The 24,401-nt window shown below is 37.7% G+C and overlaps 1 protein-coding gene across 1 annotated transcript in view; it reads right to left on the bottom strand.

The window, feature by feature from the left end:
- PCNXL4 (pecanex-like 4 (Drosophila)) overlaps positions 1 to 24,401 on the bottom strand; it is a 34,438-nt gene that overhangs the window by 2,336 nt on the left and 7,701 nt on the right. Inside the window, exons 2-9 of the mRNA XM_006891776.1 lie at positions 20,503 to 20,682; positions 19,895 to 20,409; positions 19,380 to 19,480; positions 19,137 to 19,259; positions 12,958 to 13,321; positions 7,996 to 8,099; positions 2,098 to 3,131; positions 748 to 934 (exon numbers count right to left, since the gene is read on the bottom strand). Of these exons, the coding sequence (XP_006891838.1) occupies positions 748 to 934; positions 2,098 to 3,131; positions 7,996 to 8,099; positions 12,958 to 13,321; positions 19,137 to 19,259; positions 19,380 to 19,480; positions 19,895 to 20,409; positions 20,503 to 20,682 (2,608 nt within the window). The remainder of the gene's footprint in view (positions 1 to 747; positions 935 to 2,097; positions 3,132 to 7,995; positions 8,100 to 12,957; positions 13,322 to 19,136; positions 19,260 to 19,379; positions 19,481 to 19,894; positions 20,410 to 20,502; positions 20,683 to 24,401) is intronic.

Here is a 24,401-nt window from a genome sequence, read left to right as displayed (position 1 = left end):
AATGGACCCTATGAAAGGCTCATATCTTTCATATTGTGTACAAATGATGACATTTGAAATGCAATGAGGCATGTACTAAATTACAAAAAACGATGCTCTCTTTCATTTCTCCTGAATTTTCTCAGGTCAGGTTTACACCAAGTAAGGTTTCCTTTGACATACAGATGTTAGTGAAAGAAATTTTTCTCCCAGTATTAAAATCTCAAGTGAAAAATAAAGTGGCCAAAAGGAACTGCTGTTATTGTTAGGTGCCATTCATTTAATGACATATGACATAGCAAATTACAGGGACTTCTAGTGGCCTGGTGGTATAAGGAGTTGCGGTGCCAACCAAAGACAGGTGATTCAAATTCACCAGCTGCTTGGGAGCAAGATGAATAATCTCCTCTGCAATTTACAGCCTCTCCAAACCTGCCAGAGGTTCCGCTATGAGTCAGTTCTGTTTGATCTCATGTAGCAATAACATATCCAATTACAGTTGCCTGGCTATCATCTAAGTCACTTCTGCTGCACAGTGACAACACACTATTTTTAACTGATTCCTATTAAATTGGCAAAAATAAAATAATTTGCCATTCTAAGGCTGGACTACATGGGCCATGAATGTATCACTACAAAAGTCTCAAAACTGTAATATACACACAACTAGAGTAGTACTTCTTAATCACTTTGTACAAGTGCATTGTAACTGATTTCTATTCTTTAAATATATAAATAATGTTTTTTTAAAAAGTAATTTTAACTTACCATATTAGGATCATACCCCAGGGAAAACAAGTATGGTTTTTCTTGTAAAACGGCTTCCTTCCATTTTTCATCAGACACCAAACCAATATACCAGTCATTTTCATAATCTTCAAGGCAGTTAATCAGCTCTTTAAAGTTTTCTATTGAACCTAAACTTGCCTTATCAATCATTAGTTTCAGAGTATACCTGAAAAAAAATTTTAGAAACATTTTTTAAAAATTAACTTCATGGAGAAAACAGATTTTGTTCAATTAATATTTTTAAGACACTAATCTGCAATCACAGGTATTTCAGATAAAAAGATTAGAGAGAAATGATGTAGTTAAAATGAACAAATGTTTGACTGTTAAGATGTTGTTCTGCTGTTTAAAAGAGATATATAACTAGGTATTTCTGTCATCACAGGAGACTAGAGCGAGGGCTACATGGTGGAGGGGACCTGGGGGAGGGTTTGTAAAACAATGAAAGAATCTTTTCTTTTACTTTTCCATAATTTTTGGACTCATGTACTTATAACTTGTTAGTCAAATTTGTGTCTTCTAGGTTGCAACACCCCCATGATACATCTTCAAGGATATGAACATGTACGGCCAAGCACAATCAATAAGAGAGCATCTAAATTCCAAAATCAATCTCCATAAAATCTATGTGTTTCCTACTGCCAAAGGGGCCCTTTAGAGTAGTGAGAGAAGATCTTCACCCTGAAACCCACAGCGTCCCTTTTCAGCAGGAAGTAGCTAAGAGAATACGCCATCCCCTTTTCCTTATGACTCAGGGTGAAGTCTCTCTCAGGGAGGAGTGATAGGGAATGGCAAAGGACACACTGACAAAGAAGATTAATCAGAACTGGCTTTGACAAGCACTGTGGCATTTGGACAAGAACAAACTGGGAGGAGGGTAGAGAGAATAGTGCAACAATGAATGAATGGAAACCCAAAATCTCTGTAAATGTTTATGAAAATTAATAAAATATAATTATAGGGAAAAAAAAGATGTTGTTCTGTCAACTCAAAGCATGTGGTTCAAATCCACATGGTGCCCTGCTGGCGAAAGGCGGGCATTCTCCTCTTGTGTGATTTACAGCCTCTGAAATCCAGCAGAGGATTAGCTATGAGTTGACTCTGATTTTATGTTACATAGCAACAACGTATGAAAAATACATCTTCCACATAAACAAAACCAAAGGAGGTATGAAAGTAATAATGTACTATTCAAATAATCACAATGCAGAGAATTAACCCCCTCCATTTAAGGACATATTTTTTAAATTAGGAAAAAAGTCTTCTAGGTTAATAAAATCAACAATTTTCTGCCAATGCTAAAACTTTTACATAGTAAGAATTAATTACCTGAAAGCTTTCAGTGCTAGCTGGAATAGTTCTGGTTTTTCTGTAAGCCAATCCAAGGCAACAGACCAGGGCAAAACACCATTGTAAACTCTCAGTATGTGACCAGGACTAGGAGCCATATTATCTCCTCCAAACAAACTAATGAAACAAGTCAATACTACATGAACATAAAAGTCTTTTAAAACTTTATCCTTCGCAATTTCTTCTAGTACACTTGAGGCCTTTTCTTCTGAATGAAAACATTCTAACTGCCTTAATACAAATTGGTACCAGTCTTCTGGAAATAACGCCCTCATCTCCTTCCTTTTGGAATCATGCAAACAGTTGTATCTCCACTCTTCAGGTAAGCCTAACAAGTGAGAATGAGAACAACTAAACTCCATGAGAGGAATACATCCCATGTCTTCCTGCTTTCCTTTGTCAGTAGCTGGATATCCCAATATGACTGTTTTAAAAAGACTATTTTCATATACATTGTCTGTGGAAAGCTCATCAACCTTCCATGATTCTATTGATCCTGGAAGAGGCAAATTTGTATCTGGTAAAACTTTCAACTGATTTTTGTCTTTCTTTTCTTTTTGGATTGTTGGCTCATCGTCAAAATTATCATCAGACCAGTTATCAAGTGATTCTGAATTTAAACTAACCATGTCTTCTGGGTACTCTGGTTGTGCAGGATTTGAAGTGGACATGATTATTAGAGGTGCTTTCCCTTCATTTTCAGCTTTGTGAGCGCTATCAGGTCTTCTAGGTCTTTTGGAGCAGTACCGAAGAAGTATCCACACAAGTACTTTAACAAGGTCATCTTTAAAGTCTTTCAAGTTTTCATGAGAATCTATTATGCCAGATAGAACACTCCTGGCATCAGAATATAACTTCACAGGCAAAACCGTACACGGTGTCAAGATATTTCCAAAGTGCTCATTAAGGGAACACATTCTTACAAATTCTTCTTGCTCAAAGGCGCTTTCAAAAACTTCATCCACTCTTCGAGCTTCAGCAGTGTGACAAGATGTCTCCTGCAATTCTAACCCCTTAAGAAATTAAAAGTACTTGTGTTTATGATCATTTATTACAAAGAAAAGCAATTATAAATGCACACTGATTCTCATAATAAAAAATTCAAAATGTCCATTTTATTAATTCAAATTGTGCATTAAACATATTTGATACTAGATACAAGTGTTTAAATTACGCTATTATTTCAAAAGATAGAAAAGTTCACTATAAACTGGCAAAACTTTACTGATCTTAAGTATATTAAAAGGATATATGTATGTATAGTTAAGGTGAATCACTTACTAAACATTATTAATTGATAATTTTTTTAAAAAGCAAAAGTGAAATTATACAATATGCACAGGATGATATCCTCTCTAGCTTATTTTAAATTTGGGTGGATTGAGAGCATTATTCTATTTTCTAGACATGCCATTATTTATTTAGCCATTCTCTTTTTTCCAGTTTATGATGATGATACAATAAACTACTTAAAGCCGCTCTCTTTGACAAGCATTGTATTTTCAGTGCCTGGAACATACTTAGCCTGCAAAGAATGAATATATTTATTAATATCTTCCTATGAGAATTCTGAACACTTATTGATGTCTTCCTTAGAAATAATCACTTGAAGAGGCCCTACCAGGTTACTATTTACTACTCTTGTTAATTTATTTCTATTTTCCCCACAAAATTATCTGTCATTGATTAAGGCCAATGCTGTCAGACTGTATTATAAGTCACAGAAAGAGCACAGGATGTGACACCAAAACATATATTCGAGTTATGTGGCTCAATCAAGTGCTGGCTAGGCAATCTTGGTCACTTACTCTGAGAATCTTTTTCCTGTTTTTTTCATTAATCCTAAATTTTGAAGATTATATATTAGATAGTAATAAAGGTGCTTTGCAAACTCAAAAGTCTTATATACTTTGTTAGTACATGACATAGCAAAGCCAGCATGTGTCAAAATAGAGAAAGACTGACATAAAAAAGTATGCCTTTATCTTACATACAGCACTGCTGATAGATCATGGAAGAACTCGTAAGTAACATCCTTTTAAAACCAGAGCTAAGCAATTAAATAATCTGAAAACTTGCATAGTTTAGTGCCTTCTTCTATTTGTGCTGGTTAGATAAGAAGAGCAAAACTTGAATTTTAGGTGAATCAGTCACCAAGATGACTTGTGAAAAAAGCACAGCTTGTTGAACCACCTCCAGTTTCTGACTAAGTCCAAAGTGGGGCCCCCAATATTTCATTTCTAACAAGCTCCCAGGGGATGCTGATCTTGCTCAGCACTATTCTGTGATAGTCAAAAGACTAAAATAAGCCAGCCTCAGTTGTCAATTTTATCCAATCTACGTTACAACAAAGGATGTATTAAAATAATTTACTGACATCCTATTATTTAGTAGACACTATTTCAAGGACTTAAGATACATCTGTAACTAAAAGGATTTTTACTCTGTGGTATTTACTTTAAGATGGGGGAAATGGGAAACCAACTAGAAATAATTATGTAATATGCTGCTGCTGTTGTTGTGTATTGTAGAACAAATCCATAGCTGACCCGCTAGTGGATTTTCAGAGGCAGTTAATCACACAGGAAGAGGTGTCTATCCTTCTCCCATAGAACAGCTGGTGGCCTTGAACCATGTGCCTTTGGGGTTGCAACACTGCTTCTGGCCACTAGGCCATCAGAGTTCTGGATATAATATACTAGAAGGTATAAATAACATTGACAATTTTTTTAAAGAGGTAAAGCAAGGAGAATTTAGAGTACAAAGGTGGAAGTGAGGATACAATTTTAAAAGAAACATCCATAGTCAAGTTTATTTAGAGATGAAAGAGAACCTGAATAAACAAAGCACTTTTGAAAAACAAAAATGAAGTGGGAGGCATAGCACTCCCTAACCTGAAAATGAACTACACAGTGGTAGTAACCAATACAGCATGGTATTGGTACAATGACAGTCACATGACCAATGGAACAGAACTGAGAACCCAGAAATGGACCCAGCTATCTATGGTCAACTGATATTCAACAAGGAAATAAAACATATCAAATGGGGAAATGACAACCTCTTCAACAAATGGTGTTGGCAAACTGTACTGCTACTTGTAGAAAGCTGAAACAGGATCCACATCTCACACCACACACAAAAATCAACTCAGACCTGGAACTAAAACCCAAAACCATAAAGTTCATCAGAGACAAACTGGGCTCAAGCTTAGAAAGCCTAGTCTGTGGTATAAAGAGACTGTCAAATATAGTCAGAAATGCACAATCTGGAGAGGATAAAAATCGATGAATGGGACCTTCTAAAGATTAAATCCCTGTGTGCATCAAAAACGTTTTCCAATAGGGTGAAAAGAAAACTTCCTGATGGGGAAGAAAACCTTTGGCAATACCATTTCATAAAAGGGTCTCATATCAAAAGTTTACAGAATTCTACAGGGACTCCACAAGAAAAAGACCGATAACCCAATTACAAAATGGGTAAAAGACATGGAAAGACTTTTTCACAGAGGAAGATATTCAAATGACCAAAAGACTCATGAATAAATGCTCAAAATCACTGGCAACAAAAGAGATTCAAATCAAAACCACAATGAGATACCATCTCACTCCAGTAACAGTGGCAAAGTTTAACAGGACAGCAAGTATGTTGGAGAGGATGTGGCGAGATAGGAACTTTTATACATTGTTGGTGGGACTGTAAAATGGTACAATCATTCTGGAAGGCAGTTTGGCATCTCCTCAAAAAACTCAACATAGAACTTCCATATGACCCATCTATTCCACTGCTTGGACTATACTCTGAGAAAATGAGAACTGAGTCACAAATGGACACTTGTACATCTCAGCATTATTCACCATCACAAGAACATGGAAACAACCGCAATCTAATGGACTGAGAAATTATGGTAGATTCACATGATGGAATACTACACAGCATACAGGAGCAATGATATTTTAAATCACTACTTAACTTGGGAGGGACTGGGGAGCATTATGCTAAGTGAACCAATTAAATCCCATAATGACAAATATACTATAAGACCATTATTATAGAACATGTATGAAGATCCAAGGCAGGGTGGGGGAGGGAGGAATAGAACGGTGAGGATGGGTGGGGGGTTAATCATAGGGTAGCACAATTTGTTGGGATGGAGGAGGAGTCAGTAAAGAAGACGGGAAAGATCCATTGTGAAAAACAATGTATACAAACCTTGTAAGTATACCAGTATAAAATAAAAATTTCATTAAAAAAATAAAAGGAACAGCCATAGACCTCATTGAAATGGTAACATTTGAGCAATGACATGAAGATAAAGAGGGAATTAGCCAGTTCATTCTGGAAGTTAGTTGTAAGGTTAGAAGGAAGAGTATTGGAAGGGAACAACCAGTAGACTAGAGCTGAATGAGAGGGTTAAAGGTAGAGACGTCAAAGAGGAACTAGGGACCCTGACCAATGAGGATCTTGGCTTTTACTCTGAATAGAGAACTACAGAGGGGTTTTGAGAAAACAACAAACACGATTTTTAAAAAATATTTTTAAAAAATATTTTAAAAAGATGACTAGTTGTTACATCATGCATAGACTGAAGGGGTATACTGCAAGAGACCAATTAGAAGTCTACTGCAATTATCCAGGCAGAGGATAAAAGTGGCTGGTTCCAGAATAGGCAACAGGAAATGGTTTAAAGGTGAGTCTCTGGGAATTCTTGATAAATTATATGAAGTGAGAGAAGCAAAACTTTAGTCATGGTTTTTAACATGGGCAACAAGAAAGTAAGAAAGGGAGCGCTCGTGGTCTAGTGGCAAGAGGCAGTGCTGCAATTCTGAAGGTGTAAGGTTCAAATCCACCAGATGCTCCGCTGGAGAAGGAGGTGCAATCTCCTTCCGTGACAGTTGGATATTACTCGACGGAACAAGAGAAAAAAAAGAACTGCTATTAAGGACTTTTCTAAGGATGCTGCTCTGGGGAACTCTGATACAAGAGATCAAGGAAAAAGGGAAAGTGTCATCAAAGGAAAGAGATAAGGAGTGACCTGTTAAACAAATGAAGAGAAGGGACTCATCAACTCTATCAAATGCTGCTGACAGGCCAGTGAGAAGATCTGAGAGCTGAGCATTGGATTTAGCAATGTGAGGTCACAGGGGACCTTAACAAGAGCAACTGTGGTGGAGCAATGGAGAAGAGCACTGAGCATCTCATGGACTGCCAAGAGAACTAACAGGTCTATCCTGGAGAGGATGAAGCCAAGCTGTCCCTTGGAGGCAAGGATTTTGAAGCTTCATCTCACATACTCTAGCATGTTTCCAGGAGGCACCAGTCCTTGGAGGACCATCATGCTTGGAAGGGAGAAGGAACAGCACAGGAGAGCTAACTGGGGTAATGAGGGTAGCTGTGTCAGAGACAGTGAGATTGGCCCAGGACAGAACCGGGTTCAGAACTATTGTGCACAGGGTCACTACGAGTCATGGTTAACTCGATGGCACATAACACCACAACAAAAACAATGAGGAAAAATCCCCTAAAGATGGATGAAAGATATCCAAAGTATGATTATAAGCAACTCTACTAAGGCAGTGTGCTCAAGGGCAAATGGCATATAGTAGGTTGGGGTAATGGTTTTAATTGAGATTTTTTTTTTTAAGTTAGTGATTCACACTTTTGAGATACTCAGCTAGAAAAGGGATCTATTTTGATACTATGCTCTACGATATAATCAATCGTAATCTATCCATACGTGCATATTGAGATATACTTTAAAACATGCTTTTATAAGTAATGAGAAAAAGATAATATTTTAAGTTATTGTCTGACATGCAAATTAAATTTTACAAATGTACTATAAAAATCCTAAAGAGGTTTCAAATAAACATTAACCTTAATGTTAATACAGCAGTAAGTGTAGCCTCTTTCTAGAATCATTATCCATATCAAACGATCCTGAAAACGACCCAAGTAATGAGACCCAGGTAAGAGGAGACCTGAAACAAATAAGAAAATAAGGAGAATCACTTTCAAGCTTGTTTTTTCATGTGACTCTTCACAATTGGTAACACATGTGAAACTGATTCATAGTTCCTTCAACCTTCCCATTAGACCAAGACCAGAAGCAACACTGGTTATTAGATATTAACTTGTTACTCTCCAGCAAATTTTTTGACACATAATAATCCACAACGATTATTAACTGCATCATGTCATATGCTGTCTAGCTGACTAACTCACAGCAATCCTACAGGGCAGGGCAGAATTGCCCCACTGGATGTCCTCTTTTCTCGCTTGGAATTCCTCATGGATTTGAACCACTGACATTTGTACAGCAGCTCTCAACCCTCCCCTGTATTGAGCCAGTCTCACTAATTCCAACACATCAACCCCCACTGTCCCAGTTACTCTATCAATCCATCTCATCTGGGGTCTTCCTCTCCTGCACTCTCCCGCCACCCTTCCAAGCATGATGTCCTTCTCCAAGGACCGGTCTCTCCTGGCCACGTGCTCAAAGTATGTGAGACAGAGCTTCAAAATCCTAGCCTCCAAGGAGAAACTTGGTTTTATCCTAAGACAGACCTATTTGTTTTCTTGGCATCTATGGTATGTTCAAGACTCTTCTCCAGCATTAATGGTGTTGTAGCAGGGAAAGGGAAGAGACAAGACACACATGTTTGGGTGTGGGGGACAATGAATGCCTCGGTTATTTCTGTAAGGGAAGGGTCTTTCATCTGCTCAGTAAAATGCTTGTCTGTCAGATACTGTTCTAAAATGAAGCATCCAAATTAAGACAGACTAGGAAGAAGGATTGGCCATCCACTTCCGTAATATAACAGGCATCTGAAAACCTTATGTGTATGAGGCTATAAATGCATGTTAATCATTTTTAGGAAAAGCATTTATACAAAAGTCAACTTCTGTGTATCTTTAAAATATTTTGGACTTTTTACTCATTCAAGCATAGACACAGTCTTAGAGAGGGTGCAGCCAGAGTGCTCCCTGAAGGCAAAAATCATAAAACTTAATCGGATATACTTTGGGTATGTTACTGTTGTTGCTGATTGCCATCAAGTTGAGCACAACTCAGTGACTCTATGAACAAAAGGCCTGAAGCCTTTCTATAACTATCGTCATTGATCAAAATTCATAGTTTCCAGAGGCATGTTGTTTCGGAAGTGGATGACATTCCTGCTTGGAGAGGCTATTTCTTGGAAATGGGTATCATGCTTGAGAAGGTGGAGGGACAAAGTCCCTCAACCAGGTGGACTGACACAGTGATTGAAGCAATGGGCTCAAGTGTATCAAAGACTGTGAGGATCTGGTGTACACAGGGTCACTGTGAGTCGTACTCAACTCCATGGCACCCCAGATCAACAACAAAAGTATATAAACATGTTTGTGGCTTTAACAATTTACATAAAATAGCATCACACTCTACAAATACTTTTAAAATTTACTTTTTCTCTCTCATTTCTCTCAAATTTGTCAACAGCAAACTACTTTGTTCCACTCACTGTAATGACTGTAGAGAATTGTCTGCATGAATCTGCCTGAATCTCAATATCCATTTCCCTGTCAATAGATATTTCAAATGTTGCCAATTTTTTGTTCTTGTTAACATTGACACACCAATTACAGGTTCAAATATAAATACAAACCTGTGTATCTGTTATATAAAAAAGAATAAACAGAGCAGTTCTGATGGTTATTCTCTGAAAGTTCTATTGGTTATTCTCTGAAAGTTCAGCCCTTGGCTGGCATCTGGGAACCTGAATTTTGGGAGGATTCCTATCGCTCTGATAAAAATGGCTCATTACCTAAATAATTTATATCAACAAATGGCCTATGCTTAACTCCACTAGCATAGCTTGTTTTATTATGCTTTGCAGGAATGATGTTTCTTACAAATTCAAGGAGTGTGAAAACATGGTAAGCTATTTATTTTGTGTTAACTCTCCAGCAGCATGTGCTCATTTATAGTATCTGATACATTTTGCTAATTTCACAATGCTGTAATCTTTTTCCAATTTAGACACTCATTTTGCATTTAACAGACTACAGTATAGTGTCAATATAACTTTTATGCATACTGGAAAATCATAAACTATTGTGTGACTTGCTTTATTTTGATACTAGCTTCACTGCAATGGTCTGGAACAATACCTGCAGTATCTCTGAGGCGTGCCTCTATGTTCCTTCTGGAAGCCTGGAATTTCGGCAAGCAGAGGGCACAGGGTACATATGTAACCAATCTCTAAGAAAAACCTGGGCATTAAGCATCCAACGATATTCCTTAGGCAAGCACACATTTGGCACAAGTGGTTGCTAGAGAATTAAGCATGTTCTGAGCGAGTCTACTTGAGAGGGTTTCTGGAAGTTTGTTCCTAGTTTCCTCCAATCTTTTCTTCCCTTTGCTTTTTTCCTTGCATATTTTGATATCCTTTTGCTTAATAGATCTAAGCTGCCAGTATGACTAGAGTCCTCCTAGTGCATTATCAAACCCAGGGGTGATCTTGAGGGTCACGAGCACACCTGCAAGCTGTCCGTTAGAACTGGAATTCCTGGCCTGTGGACGGGCACATCTTTACTAGAGGTGACTAGTTTACACCTCCAGGTAGCTGCATGCATTTATATTCCCTTTAGGAGAATCCTTGAGAGTCTCTCTTTCATGCCCTAGCCAACACTTGCTGGTGTCAGACTTCTGAATTTTAACCAGTCAGATGTGTGTGAATTGGTATCTTACTGTCTCCTTGCTTTCATCCCCTGGAAACACTTTGTAACAACACACTTCTTGGTTAAGTGTACTTCCTATTTTAGACTTGAGTGAAACCTGACAGATGGTTTTAAAAGTAGCCAAGTATTACTGTAAGGAAAACTGTTAATGAATAAAAGTATTAAAAGCACAGAATTATTTTCAGAAAGAAAATTAACCCTAAGAAATTTGTACAACAAGGATTTTATTTTTTAATCCTCTAAGGTACCTAACATAATAAACAAGTAAAAGTTCAAGTAAATGTTTCATTAACATTTGGCTCTAAAAATACTACTCTGCCTGGAGTCGTTTGCCATAAAGTTATCTGTCATTTCTAAAACAAATTTCAAGGGCTTAGGTAAAAGTAGGCAAGTATATACTATTGTCATCAACTTGTACCTTTCTAAAAATCACCCTGAGAAATAAATATAGAAGAACTGGTAGTTAGCTCACTGCTTTAGTTCCTAGTAAAAGGTAAACAAATTTTTAGTTCTTCAGTTCCGTACGACAGAAAGCTGGTTTTCACTCATTACAGAGCTAAGCTTTTACATCTACTGGACATAAAAACCCAAACCCACTGCCATCAAGTGATTTCAACGCAAAGAAAGTTTTCATCTGGTTTCTGAGATGTAAATGTTTATGAGAAGAGAATACACTCCTCTTCCCACCATGGAGGAGCTGCTGGATTTGAACTGCAGACTTTTCAGTTAAGAGGCCACTCTGTTGTGCACAACACCAAATACATTATAAATTGATCTTGGAGGAAAAGGTACTTAAGTTTGCTGTGGTGTTTTGGTTTTTTAAATTAATGTTGATGAAAGTTTACAGAGACTTTGGATTTCCATTCATTGTTGCACTTTTCTCCCTGTCCCCCCTCCCCCCCCCCCAATTTGCTCTTCTCTTTCAAAAGTAAAAGAAAAATTCTATCAGATGCTCTGCCTGAAAAGGAGGGGCAATCTCCTCCTGTACCTGTCAGATCTGATTTGACGGTACAGACACACACAAAATAATAAAATTTTTAAAAAAAGAAAAATTTTTTTATTGTCATACAATCCCTTCCCCAAGTTCACTCCACTATGCTGCCTTCATTCTGGACTCCTGTCATAACAATAATATCTAATCATATATACCTTTTAAACAGTTTTCTCCCTCACCTGTTTCAATGCAGTATACATTGTTTATCCCCTCCTTCTCAGTCTCTCCCCCAATGCCCATGTCAGTCCTCTTTTATAACTGGCATTACGCAGTACTTGTCTTTTTGTGATTGAGATCTTTCACTCAGCATTTTATCTTTGAACTGTGGTGCCGCAGAAGAGTATTGAATGTACCATGGACTGCCAAGAAAATAAAGATTCATCCTAGAGAGGGTTAAACCAGGTTGCTCCTTGGAGGCAAGGATTCTGGGGCTTCATCTAACATACTTTGGACATACTGTAAGGAGGGACAGGCCCTTGGAGAAGGACATCATGCTTGGGAGGGTGGAGGGACAGCACAGGAGGGGAAGACCCTCTATGAGGTGGATTGATTCAGTGAAGGAGTAATCAGGATGGGTGTGTCAGAGACAGTGAGATTGGCACAGGATAGAGCAGGGTTTAGGGCTGTTTTACATAGAGTTGCTATGAGTTGCAAGCACATAACAACAACAAAAACAATGTCCTCCAAGGTCACCCATTTTGTATAATATTGCATGAGTTCCTTGTTTTTCAATGCAGCATAGTATTCCATTGTGTCAATATACCACAGCTTCTCTATCCATTCCTTTGTTGATGGGCACTTAGGTTGTTTCCAGCTCTTTGCTACTGTGAATGAAGCCAAAATAAACATAGGTGTGGTACTTAAGTTTTAATGATAAGACTATCATTTCATTCTGTTCAAGAAAATAGGTTTTAAAACCTGTCACATCACCTTAATGAAAATATGTCTGTGTGTTTTATAATTTCATCTCAGTGAGGAACAGGAGGTATGGTTTGTCTGTCTGCCTATGCATCAAAGTGCTGAAAACTGTTACACTGTCAATACATAGTTGGATTCCATGATTGTGGAGTTTCCCCCCACTTTATACGTAATGAGGACTTCTTAAGCACAGTGCATCTACTTACCTAAACTTCCAGCTGCCATTGCAGACTGCAGTGCAGCAGCCAAACTCGGGACCATCTGGTAGTAGTACACTGTATCCGCACACACACAGGCTGCAGTGCCCACTGCTCCCGGCCAGCTCTGAATGGGTCGGGGAAACCCCACCAAAAACACAGGAAGGGTGAAGAGAGGAAGTAAGGGAGAAGAGAGCAGTGTAGAAAAAACTATAAAGAGCAACACGAACGGAGAGAAGACAATGTTGAGTATACATAAAGTGGCAGTTGATTTTCGACGTTGTTTTTTCTCCGTCCATGAAGCCACAAGTACAGTCACAGCAAACTGTAATTTAGAGATGAACTGAATCAGACGATCACGCACAATACCAACCTGCAGAGATGTAAAAATGGTTTGCATTTACTCTTACAGATTTCATGAATTTTCAGGACTATATAAGGACATGTCATATGATTATTTTATTCTTGACAACACATTTGGGGCAAAATAGAATCTATATGCAATTCTTTGTTATACATTTTTCCTAACTCAAAATTACTAAATGAGACTACAGTTTTAAAAGTTTGGGAATCTCTCTAGAAGAATAAAATAAAAGACTAAAAAAGCACCAGATAAGGTTACTCTGTTTTGAAGTAGTGAGACCAGATGAGGTCAAAATTAAGCAACAGGCTTCTCAGTAAATGTAAAATACTGAAGCCATTTTTGTTTGCCATCTTCCATATCCAATCATCGGACTGAGTTTATGACATTTTGATGGAGACATTTTAACATAATCTGAAAAAAGGAATCACTACATTTCTACCTTTTAAAATTTTTAAAAACTCTAGCCCAACTCACAGGGTAAAAATAGAGGTAAATTAATCAAGATATATATTTTCTCATATTTATTTGATGACAAGAAGTATACTTTAAATTTTGATGCAGTTAACAAAAGATGCCCAATTTCCTCTAAATAGACAGAGATTTCTAACTTGTGCCTTAAAAGAACTGAAAAATTTCCTTCAAGAAGTTAAATTACATGACCATCTACAATGACAAATTTTACTTTGAAATTAATATATAATCCAAATCAATTAACTCTTCTTTTCACCTTTAACAAAACATTTTATGTTTAAAAAACACATTTTATTTAATAAGGTAAAAACATGGAATCGGTGTTAAACTTTATCACCAATATATTTGATATTCTTCTTTTTTTGTACTTAAAAAAAAATCACAAAGCTCAAATTTGCTGCCATTGTGTCCTGACTCTGAGTTGACTATAGGGAGGGTTTCCAAGACTGTACATGGCTAGAAGGAAGGTTTCCCATCTTTCTCCCATGGAGCAGCTCTTTGAATCAATGTGGATTCAAAATGCCAGGAAGGCATGGCCTTTGGCTTAGCAGGGTAACTCCCTACAGACTAGGCCTCCAGGGCTCCCTAAGTTGTTGCAATACGGTGTGGTTTACACTTAGCACTTGATGTCAAGCTGGTTGTGACACAGGGTGATCATGTGTGTTGTTAGCGTGGAACTGTGCCTCATGGGGGCTTTCAGTGGCTACTTTTTTGGAAGGAGATTGCCAGACCTTCTCCAAGGTTAATGTTCTCTATTATTTTTCTTCCTCAAGGAACTATGGATTTATGAACACGAAAAGCAAGGATATTCAGAGTCTCCTGCACTGGTGCGTCCAACAGTTCTAACCACGTATTTCTTTACATCTGATATCCACATTTTCAAAACACAAAATATTCTTCCCAGTGAGATCCGAAAATGCTTTCCTCTTATATCATTTAATGTTATAAGTTATTTCACATTTTCACTACTCTATTATGTAATTAATTGGTGGAAAAATGGTTTCCAAAATTTGGAACTGATAAACTTGGTTTCATAATATTCTGTTAAAGGTTTTATTTACTTCCTCAAAATGTGCATCTTTAGGGTATACATGAAAGTAAAAAAATCAGTACTGTCTAGAAATGTTGTTGGTCTCCTCAGTGTTACTGGGTTGTAACATCCCTCCAAACCTTTCTATTTCCTGTAATTACCTACCATAATAACCATTTAAGGCCTTATCTAAATCTTAAAATTGTTTCATTTTTGTACCGCCACTTCATTTTTGCGCCACCACATGGGGAGAAAATGAGATTGGCATTCTAGTAAGCAGAACTACTTTTGGTTGAACCACTTGTCAAAACTGCCTCAATTCAAAGAAATGTGACAATGAAAAGCCTTTGAGAATAATGCATATTTTCCTAACAGTGCTGATGGAAACATAAAACATAGTAAGCTTTCTGGAGGGTCATGTGCTAAAATGAATCAAGAGCTCTAAAAATGTTCTTAATTCTTAGACATCTTGAACTAGTAATTTGTCCTAAAGAAATGCAGCTAGACATGAACAATGATTCTGACACAAGATAACGACTGCCTCTTTTTAATAAGGAAAATATGAAACAAGTGTTGGCATTTTGTAACCATCAGTGAGTTGGCTACTTAGATTATGTATACAGGTACAATGGACTAAATGCAGCCACATCTATGGTGCTAAAGGGCTGGTGGACAGGGGCTAAGGAGTTGCATCGTCAATTCAAAGGCACATGGTTTGGATCCACTAGCTGCTCTGATACACAAAGATGAGCAGTTTCCTCCCATTAGATTTTCCCCCCACTAGTTTATTTACAAAATTCTAATACAAATTCGAACAAATTCTTTCCATTTCCCTCACCCCCCAGCCATCATATTATACAATCCAATGATTAATCCCCTCTTCCACATCCCTCTGCTTCCAGCCCCTCCCACCTCTCCTGGATCCTTATACTCATTCTACAATAACGGTCTTCTAAAATATTTATCATTGTGGAACTGAGTTAGTTCACTCAGGACAATGTTCTCCAGTCCCTCTCAAGTGAGGTAATAATTTACAAAGGTATTGCTCCTGTGTGCTGTGTAATGTTTCATCATGTGAATGTACCATAATTTCTCAATCCTCCTGTGCAGAAAACCCATTGGAGGGTCAGCCACAGGTCAGTTCCAACTCGAGAGCACACAAGTATTGTGAAGCTGGGTTGCAATCCAAAAGGCATGAGGTTTGTATCTACCAGATGATCCATGGGAGGACGGGCGATCTCCTTCTGTGCCATCTACTGTCTCTGAAAACCCAGTGGAGGGTCAGCTATGAGTTGGTTCTGACTTGATGGCATACAACAACAATGATAAGTGTTTAAATTTAGGGTATCTCATTTACTACTTCTGACAGTTCTATGAAATATTATAAGCTTAACTTTACAGATCAAAGAATACAAGAAATCCCATAAATTAAAATGTCAGTTATATAAAGTATGTTCATAAAAATGATCTAAGGTATGTTTTCTCAGAAAAATGTCATTAAATAAAGCACCAACAGCAGAATGAAAACAATTTTTCAGAATGAAAAAAAAGTTCCCAATGAGTCAAAAAGAACCTGTTGAGATAAAATAAAAACACAATAAATCAAACATGAGATACAACTAAAGCAATGCTCAGAGGGAAATTTGTACCTGTGTATTTCTATGTTAAAAGGAAGAACTTAATGGTCTCTTTTAGAAAACTAGAAAACAAAGAACATACAATGTTAAAGCCAAAAGAAGAAAATTATTAAGGTGGAAATAAAATGAAGGGGGAAAAAACAATAGAGAAAAATCAATTAGGCCTAATGTTCTTCGGAGACATAAACAAAATTGACCCTTGGCTAGAATGACCAAGAAAATAAAGAAAATCCTAAAAGTACTAAAGTCAAGGAGGGAAGAAATAGCATTATTACTACCACTAATTAAAAAAAAATAAAATAAGGGAATATTATGAAATATTTCATGCCAAAAATTTTTCTCCAAGTCTTAAACACAGAATTACGGAGGACCCAGAAATCCCACAACCAGTTACATAAATAAAATGAAACCTTAGCTCTCTATAAAAGCCTGTATACAAATGTTACAGCTGCATTACTGGTAATAGTTAAAAAGTAACAACTATCCAAATATCTATCAACGAATGAATGAACCAACCAACCATACAATGGGATTTTATCTGGCAATCAAAATTAATAATATATGCTAAAACACAGTTGAAACCTGAAAATAATGATTGAATGAATCTAGGTGCAAAGACCACAAATGATTCCAGTTGACATAGGAGTAATGGAGAGCAGGAATAAGGAATGACTACAAATAAACCTTTTAAGGCTTATTTTTGGGGTGCTGAAAATGTCCTAAAATTAGATTGTGGCAATGACTATACATTATATACGACTATGTTGTTGTTATTGTATGCCACTGAGATGTAACCAATCCATAGCTATCCCTCCAGTGCATTTTCAAGGGCAGTAAATCTCACAGGAGATTGCCAATCCTTCTCCCCTGGATTTGAACCACGTGCCTTCGGAAGTTTCTTACTACTAGGTCACCAACACTGCCTAGTATGTATAACTGACTTGTACATTTTAAATGGGTAGTTTTTTAAACCTCAAGTTGCTATTATCAAGGATGCTTTAGGCAGAATATTAAATGACCCAGGAAGTACAAAAAGAAGATGGAAAGAATATACTGAGTCACTGTATCAAAAGAAATTAGCAGACACAGAAGAATTTCATGAAACAACATATGAGCAAGAGCCTATGGTGACGAAGGAAGAAGTTCAGGCTGCTTTAAAGGAAATAGCTAAAAATAAAGCCCCAGGAATAGATGGTATACCAATTGAAGTATTTCAGCTAACAGATGCTTCCCTGGATGTGCTCACCAAGTTGTGCCAAGAAATCTGGAGAACAACCACTTGGCCAACTGACTGGAAGAGATCTATTATTTGTTCCCATTCCAAAGAAGGGTGACCCAACATTGTGTGGAAACTATATAACAATATCATTGATTTCACATGCAAACAAGATTCTACTGAACATTACCCAAAAACAACTGGAACAGCACATCAGCAGAAAACTACCAGAAGTCCAGGCTGGGTTTAGAAGGGGTCATGGTACTAGGGATATTGCAGCTAATGTTAGATGGATCTTAGGTGAAAGCAGGGAATACAAGAGAAATGTCTATCTGTGTTTCATTGATTATGCAAAGGTGTCTGACTGCGGGGATCATAACAAACTGTGGCTGACTCTGAGAACAATGGGAATCCCAGAACACTTGATCGTGCTAATGAGAAACCTATACTTGGATCAAGAGGCAGTCGTCAGAACAGAGCAAGGAAACACTGCATGGTTCAAAACTGGGGTGTATACCAGGTTCTGTCTATCTCCATAACTTTTCAACCTGTATGCAAAACAGATTATCTGGGAGGCTGGGCTCTATGAGGAGAAGTGTGGCATCAGGATTGGTGGAAGAGCTGTCAACAATCTGCATTGCAGATGGCACAACCCTGCTTGCTGAAACTGAGGAGGACCTGAAGCACTTGCTGCAGAAGGTCAAGGAGTGGAGCCTTCAATATGGATTGAGGCTCAATGTCAAGAAGAAAAAGATTCTCATCACTGGACCAATTGGCAGCATCAGGATGGATGGTGAAGAGATTGAGATTGTACACAGCTTTAGTTGGCTTGGCTCCACAGTCAACACTCTTGGCACCGGTAGCCAGGAAATTAAAAGACGTATTGTGATGGGAAAGCCTGCTGTTGGGGACCTTTCCAAAGTTCAGTGGTGTCTCTCTGGAGACTAAGGTGCATCTGATACAGGCCATGGTCTTTGCAATCACTTGTTATGCATCAAAGAGTTGGACAATGACCAAGGAGGATAGAAGAATGATTGATGCCTTTAAGCTGTGGTGCTGGAGAAGAGTATTGAGTGTACCATGGACTGCTAAGAAAACAAGTAGCTTCATCCAAGAGAGAGTTAAACCTGGCTGCTCCTTGGAGGCAAGGATTCTTAGGCTTTGTCTAACATACTTTGGACATGCTGTAAGGAGGGACCGGTCCTTAGAGAGGGGCATCATGCTTGGGAGGGTGGAGAGAAAACACAGAAGGGGAAGACCCTCTATGAGGTGGATTGATTCAGTGACTGGGGTAATTGGGGTGAGTGTGTCAGAGACGGTGAGACTAGCACAGGATAGAGCAAGGTTTAGGGATGTTGTACATAGGGTCGCTATGAGTTGCAAGCGACTCAATGGCACATAACAACAACAACAACAACAACATGTGATCAATATAACTCAATAAAGCTATTTAGTAAAATAAACATTTACCAGTAAGAGTCTAATTCCTGTATTCAAGTTTCTGTTCCACCATAAATCTTTACTGAAGATCAATGAGTGTACTACTGATACTGTGACTGTCTCCATTAAAGCATTTTCTGTATTCTGCCATACCTGCAATATACAAATGACCCATTTTTAGTATGTGGAATTTGATCATCTAAGCAAACAGCTTAAATAACCAAAAGTAAACTGAGCAATGATAAAATACTATTAAGCACATAATAGTATTACCATTCTAAAAGCTCTTGTGAATCCAATGGAGACAGCCACAGAGTGAGGGCTTTGTAAGGAACTGTCCAATGAGAGAAATGCCATGATAGCAAAAGGTGACACTGAAACAAAGTAAAAAAAAAAACACAAACCAACCAAATCTGGTGATTACAACAGAGTAACTTTCATCTCCTGTATCTTAGTTTGGCAAAAATAAAAGAATATACTTTTAAATTAGCACATTTAAGCAATTAACTTATAATTTTTTTTTAAAAGAGACCCCTGAGAACATTCCAACTTGAAGCAACTTTATAGAGAAAGTAGACCTGCTGTACTGGGTTCCCAAGGCTGTAATGTTTATGGAAGCAGACAGCCTCATCCTTCTCCCAAAGCCTGGATGATGAGTTTAGCCCCTGACATTCTCAGTAGCTGAGTGTTTAACTACAGACTGTCATCATCACACCAACGTGAATATTCCGTAATATTTTTGTACACTTCCGACATATGGTTTGTAATATGAAAGTTACTCTTCCTACCTACAGTTAGCAAAATTCGTCTGACAGCTCCAATCTTCATGAGTCTTTTCTGCTTCTCTAAGAACACAGCCACAGTTCGCATATCCTTTGGATAGAAAGGGTTTTGGAAAATCCCAAAGATATAGACACCTTGAATTTCTCTAAGAATCCACAGTATTACAAGTAATATAATCAAAATATAGCCAACAATAGTCTGAGGACTGTTTTTGGAAATTTGTGAGAAATCAGCAAAGTGATGCAGCAAACTTGTTTCCAAGAGAGCCAAGACTAACATAACAATGTAGAAAACACATTCTTTCCAGGGAAACTGTGCTTCTGCATCACTAGGTAAAGCCTCTGATTTGGTTATAACTCTGGTCCTGGCCACACTGTGTTTGAAGACAAAACCCATCTCACTTAGGTTAAGACTCAGTAAGAATCCAAGTCCAGTCATGAAAAGAACCACACCAATGGTGCTCGGAATAAAATAGGATGTTACAGCTGCCCCAGCCGAAATGATGAACATTGCTAACAGCCTGTAGAGGAAAAAGAAGAAAAACATTCATTTAAAGATAAAAACACTCTTTTAAGAACAAGTTACATATAACATCAATGCTTCGTAAAGTTACCGTAGGTGTGTTGACATGGGAGAGCCTCCAAGACCAAACTCTAAAACTTGCTCCATTGTCCATAAGAAAAGTGCATCTGGTGGAGGCAGAGTCCCCAGTGCCCAGAGAAAAGGCAAGAAAATAAACAAGATGTGTAAAATCTGATTCATTTGTTCCAGAGCTGGTATATTCTCCATAAACCTAAAAGAAAATGCTTCAATCATACATAGTAATATATATGTACAAGAACAACTTCAGGGGAAAGTAAAACAACACAGAATAACTTATGCACGCAAATTGTAACTACTCCATAATGAAATAACTACCAACGGAAAGTTCCTAGTCTCAGTTTATCAAAAGACAAAACAAAAAAAACCCCAAAACACAAAAGAATTTGGAAAAAAAAAGTTGTGATTCTTGTCCTTTCCATCTGCAGCAATCATTCCAGTTCAACTCTCCAGGAACTTGGCATTTAAAGAATATGTAGGCTCAAATGCAGAAAAAAGCCATTAAAAGCCATCACAATTGTTGAATTCAGGGATTTGTAAAGCCAAACAACTGAGCAATGGGGGGGGGGGGCTGGGGGGTGTGGATATTCTTCCATACAATGTTAAAAATTACACCTGAAATTTTACCAATGATTCTTCAGAGTTTAAAGTTTTTAAAATTAAAATTGCAAGAAACACTAAGAAAGACAAAGCCTTAGAGACATTTATTTATCAGTTTGAAAATCTGCTGGAGTCAGCCATGGGCCAGTTCTGACTTGATGGCAAATAACAGCAGTTAAGCAGAAAGAGCAGCTTTTCTCTTTGTTCTGGCCTTAAACTGCCCTATTCTCAGATCCCAGGATTTAAACTCAGTAGTAAGGCACTGACATCAATAGATCATATCTGAAGTCAGCAGTTTTAGGTTATGAATGTATGCGAGTTAGCTTGGGAACTTGTATTTATATTATTGTTTCTATCTTATGTAAGCAGTGGTATGGATTTGGGAACACAAACTTATAGTCTCTTCATAATTTACCTTAATAAAGAAGCTGAAATGTTGTCTATTAAATTTTGCTTAAATGGCAAACTACACTTAGCATTTAAGCAAAACATCATTATACCGTTTCAAAAATTCTAACAGGAAGCTCTGGTGGCCTGGCAGTTAGAAGCTGAGCTGCAGTCCCAAAGTTATGCAGTTTGAATCCAGCAGCTGTTCCACAGGAGGATGGGCAATCTCCTCCCAGGCTACTTAGTGTATCTGAAAACTGGATGGAAGGTCAGCTATAAATTGGTTCAGACTTAATGGCACACAATAACAAGATGTTAAGAAAACCTTTAAACCTTAAGATGCTTAAATATTATTAATATGCTGTCACTTTTTCAGAGTAAGGTTAACCACATACCATGTTCTGAGTCCAAAAATATCCTAGTACTTACACAAGAAGGTTCAAAAGAGAAAAATCAATCTCTATTTTTAGAGCAATATTGTACTTGAATACTTGAACTGCTGGAATAAAAATCAAGTAGAAAGACCAACTTCTGCAACATTTCTCGCTTAAGTGTATGCTGACAGCCCAGAAGCAAATGTATAGCAAGTAAGCACAAAGACATAATGCGTTTGCCCACGCAGGTAACAGGGCCTTTCAGAATAATGCAGTAAGCATTACAATACATGTCCTTCAAATTTGTATAAGCAGAAAATTAAAGAACACAATCAGTGTTAACAGTGTGGCAGGGGAAAAAAAAGAACTTTGTTTTAATACAATTAGAAAGCACTGTCAGCTAAGTTAGCATCACACTGTTAACTTTATGTCCCTTAATTTTCTGCTTATAAAAATTTGAAGGACATGTATTATGAGGCTTACTGCATTATCCTACCAAAAGCAATCTAAATGTTCAATGCAATCAGAATACGGATGCCAAATTCATTTATCAAGGAGACTGACAAGGAAACTGTCAAGTTTATTTGGAAAGGAAAGAGACCATAGTTAAGCAAAGTATTCCTAAAAAATAAAAAGGAAGTGGGAGGCATAGCACTTCCCAACCTCAAAACCTACCATATAGCAATAGTAACTAGAACAGCATGGTACTGGTATAATGACAGGCACTTAGGCCGGTGGAATAGGATTGAGAACTCAGCAATAAACCCAGCTATCTACAGTCAACTGATATTCAACAAAGAAATAAAACCTGAAAAACGAGGAAATGACAACCTCTTCAATGAATGGTGCTGTCAGACTGGACTGCTACTTGCAGAAAGCTGAAAAAGGATCCATATATCAAACTCAAGGTAGATCAGAGACCTTTAAATAAAGCCCAAAACCAGCTCTTAAGTGACAAAGTGGGATCAAGCTTAGAAGACCTAGTTTACTATATAAAGGGACTACCAAATACAGCTAGAAATGTACAATCTGGAGAGAATAAAATTGATGAATGGAACCTTCTAAAGATTAAATCTCTGTGCTCATCAAAAACTTTTTCCAACAGGGTAAAAGAAAACCTACTGAGTGTGAACAAACATTTGGCAATACAATCTCAGATAAGACCTATTTGTTTTCTTGGTAGTCCATGGTATGTACAAGACTTCTCTCCAGCACAACTTGAAGACATCGATTCTTATTCTGTCATCCTTAGTCATTGTCCAGCTCTCTGAAGCATAACAAGTAACTGAGAAGACCATGGTCTGGATTAGACATACTTTAGTCTCTAGACTGACATCATTGCTTTTCTGGACTCTGGAGAGGTTCTTGACAGATTTTCCCAATGCAATTAGTCTTTTGATTTCTTGACTGCTGGTGTTAAGAGTGTTGATTGTGGAGCCGAACAAGCTGTAATGACTAACAATCTCAATCTCTTCACCATCTATCATGGTGCTACCAATTGATCCAGTGGTGAGAATCTTTGTCTTCTTGATGTTGAGCTTCAATCCATACTGAAGACTACAGTACTTGATCTTCTGCAGCAAGCACTTCAGGTCTTCAGTTTCAGCAAGCAAGGTTTGTGTCATCTGCATACTGTAGGTTGTTGATGAGTCTTCTTCCAATCCTGATGCCACATTCCTCCTCATAAAGTCCTGTTTCCTGAATGATCTGTTCTGTATACAAATTAAAAATGTATTGGAGACAAGGATTCATCCCTGATGTACTCCTTTTCTGATTTTGAACCATGCAGTGTTTCCTTGCTCTGTTCTGAGGACTGCTTCCTGGTCCCAGTATAGGTTCCGCATAAGCACAATCAAGTGTCCTGGGATTCCCATTTTCTTCAAGGTTAGACACAATTCTTTCTGATCCACACAGTTAAATGACTTTGCATAGTCAATGAAACATGGATAGACATTCCTACGGTACTCTGCTTTCAGCCACAATCCATCTAATATTGGCAATAATGTCTCTAGTGCCACAACCTCTTCTGTACCCAGCTTGTATTTCTAGTAGTTACTGTTCCAGTAGTTTCTAGCTAATCTTCGGGTACATTATAAATCAATTGCCTTTGATATATATAAGAGATTTTTAAAAGCAAGCAAAAAAAAAAAATGAAGGGAGAAGGGAGGTGCCAAGCCACATCAGACTGTTCAGGAAAAGCAGCTCAGAACAGAAAAGACCTTCCTCTGGAGTCAACTGTAAAGAAGGCTTTCCCCTAAAACCGGTGCCCTGAACTCAGATGCCTAGCTTCCTAAACTGTGAGGAAATAAACTTCTGTTTGTTACACCCATTCATCTGCGGTTATTTTTGTTAGAGCAACACTAAATAACTGAAGAGAAAAACTAAAATCTCAATATATCATGTTGTTGTTGTTGTTATGTGCCGTCAAGTCGCCTGTGACTCATAGCAACCCTATATGTACAACAGCCCTAAACTCTGCTCTGTCCTGTGCCAATCGCACTGTCTCTGACACTCCCATCCCAATTATCCCAGTCACTGAATCAATCCACCT

This window comes from Elephantulus edwardii, unplaced genomic scaffold, assembly GCF_000299155.1.
Source record: "Elephantulus edwardii isolate Elephantulus edwardi_28Jun2011 unplaced genomic scaffold, EleEdw1.0 scaffold00104, whole genome shotgun sequence".
NCBI classification, from domain to species: domain Eukaryota; kingdom Metazoa; phylum Chordata; class Mammalia; order Macroscelidea; family Macroscelididae; genus Elephantulus; species Elephantulus edwardii.
The sequence above is the reverse complement of the archived record's forward strand: the minus strand, read 5'-3'. Positions and strand labels throughout refer to the sequence as shown.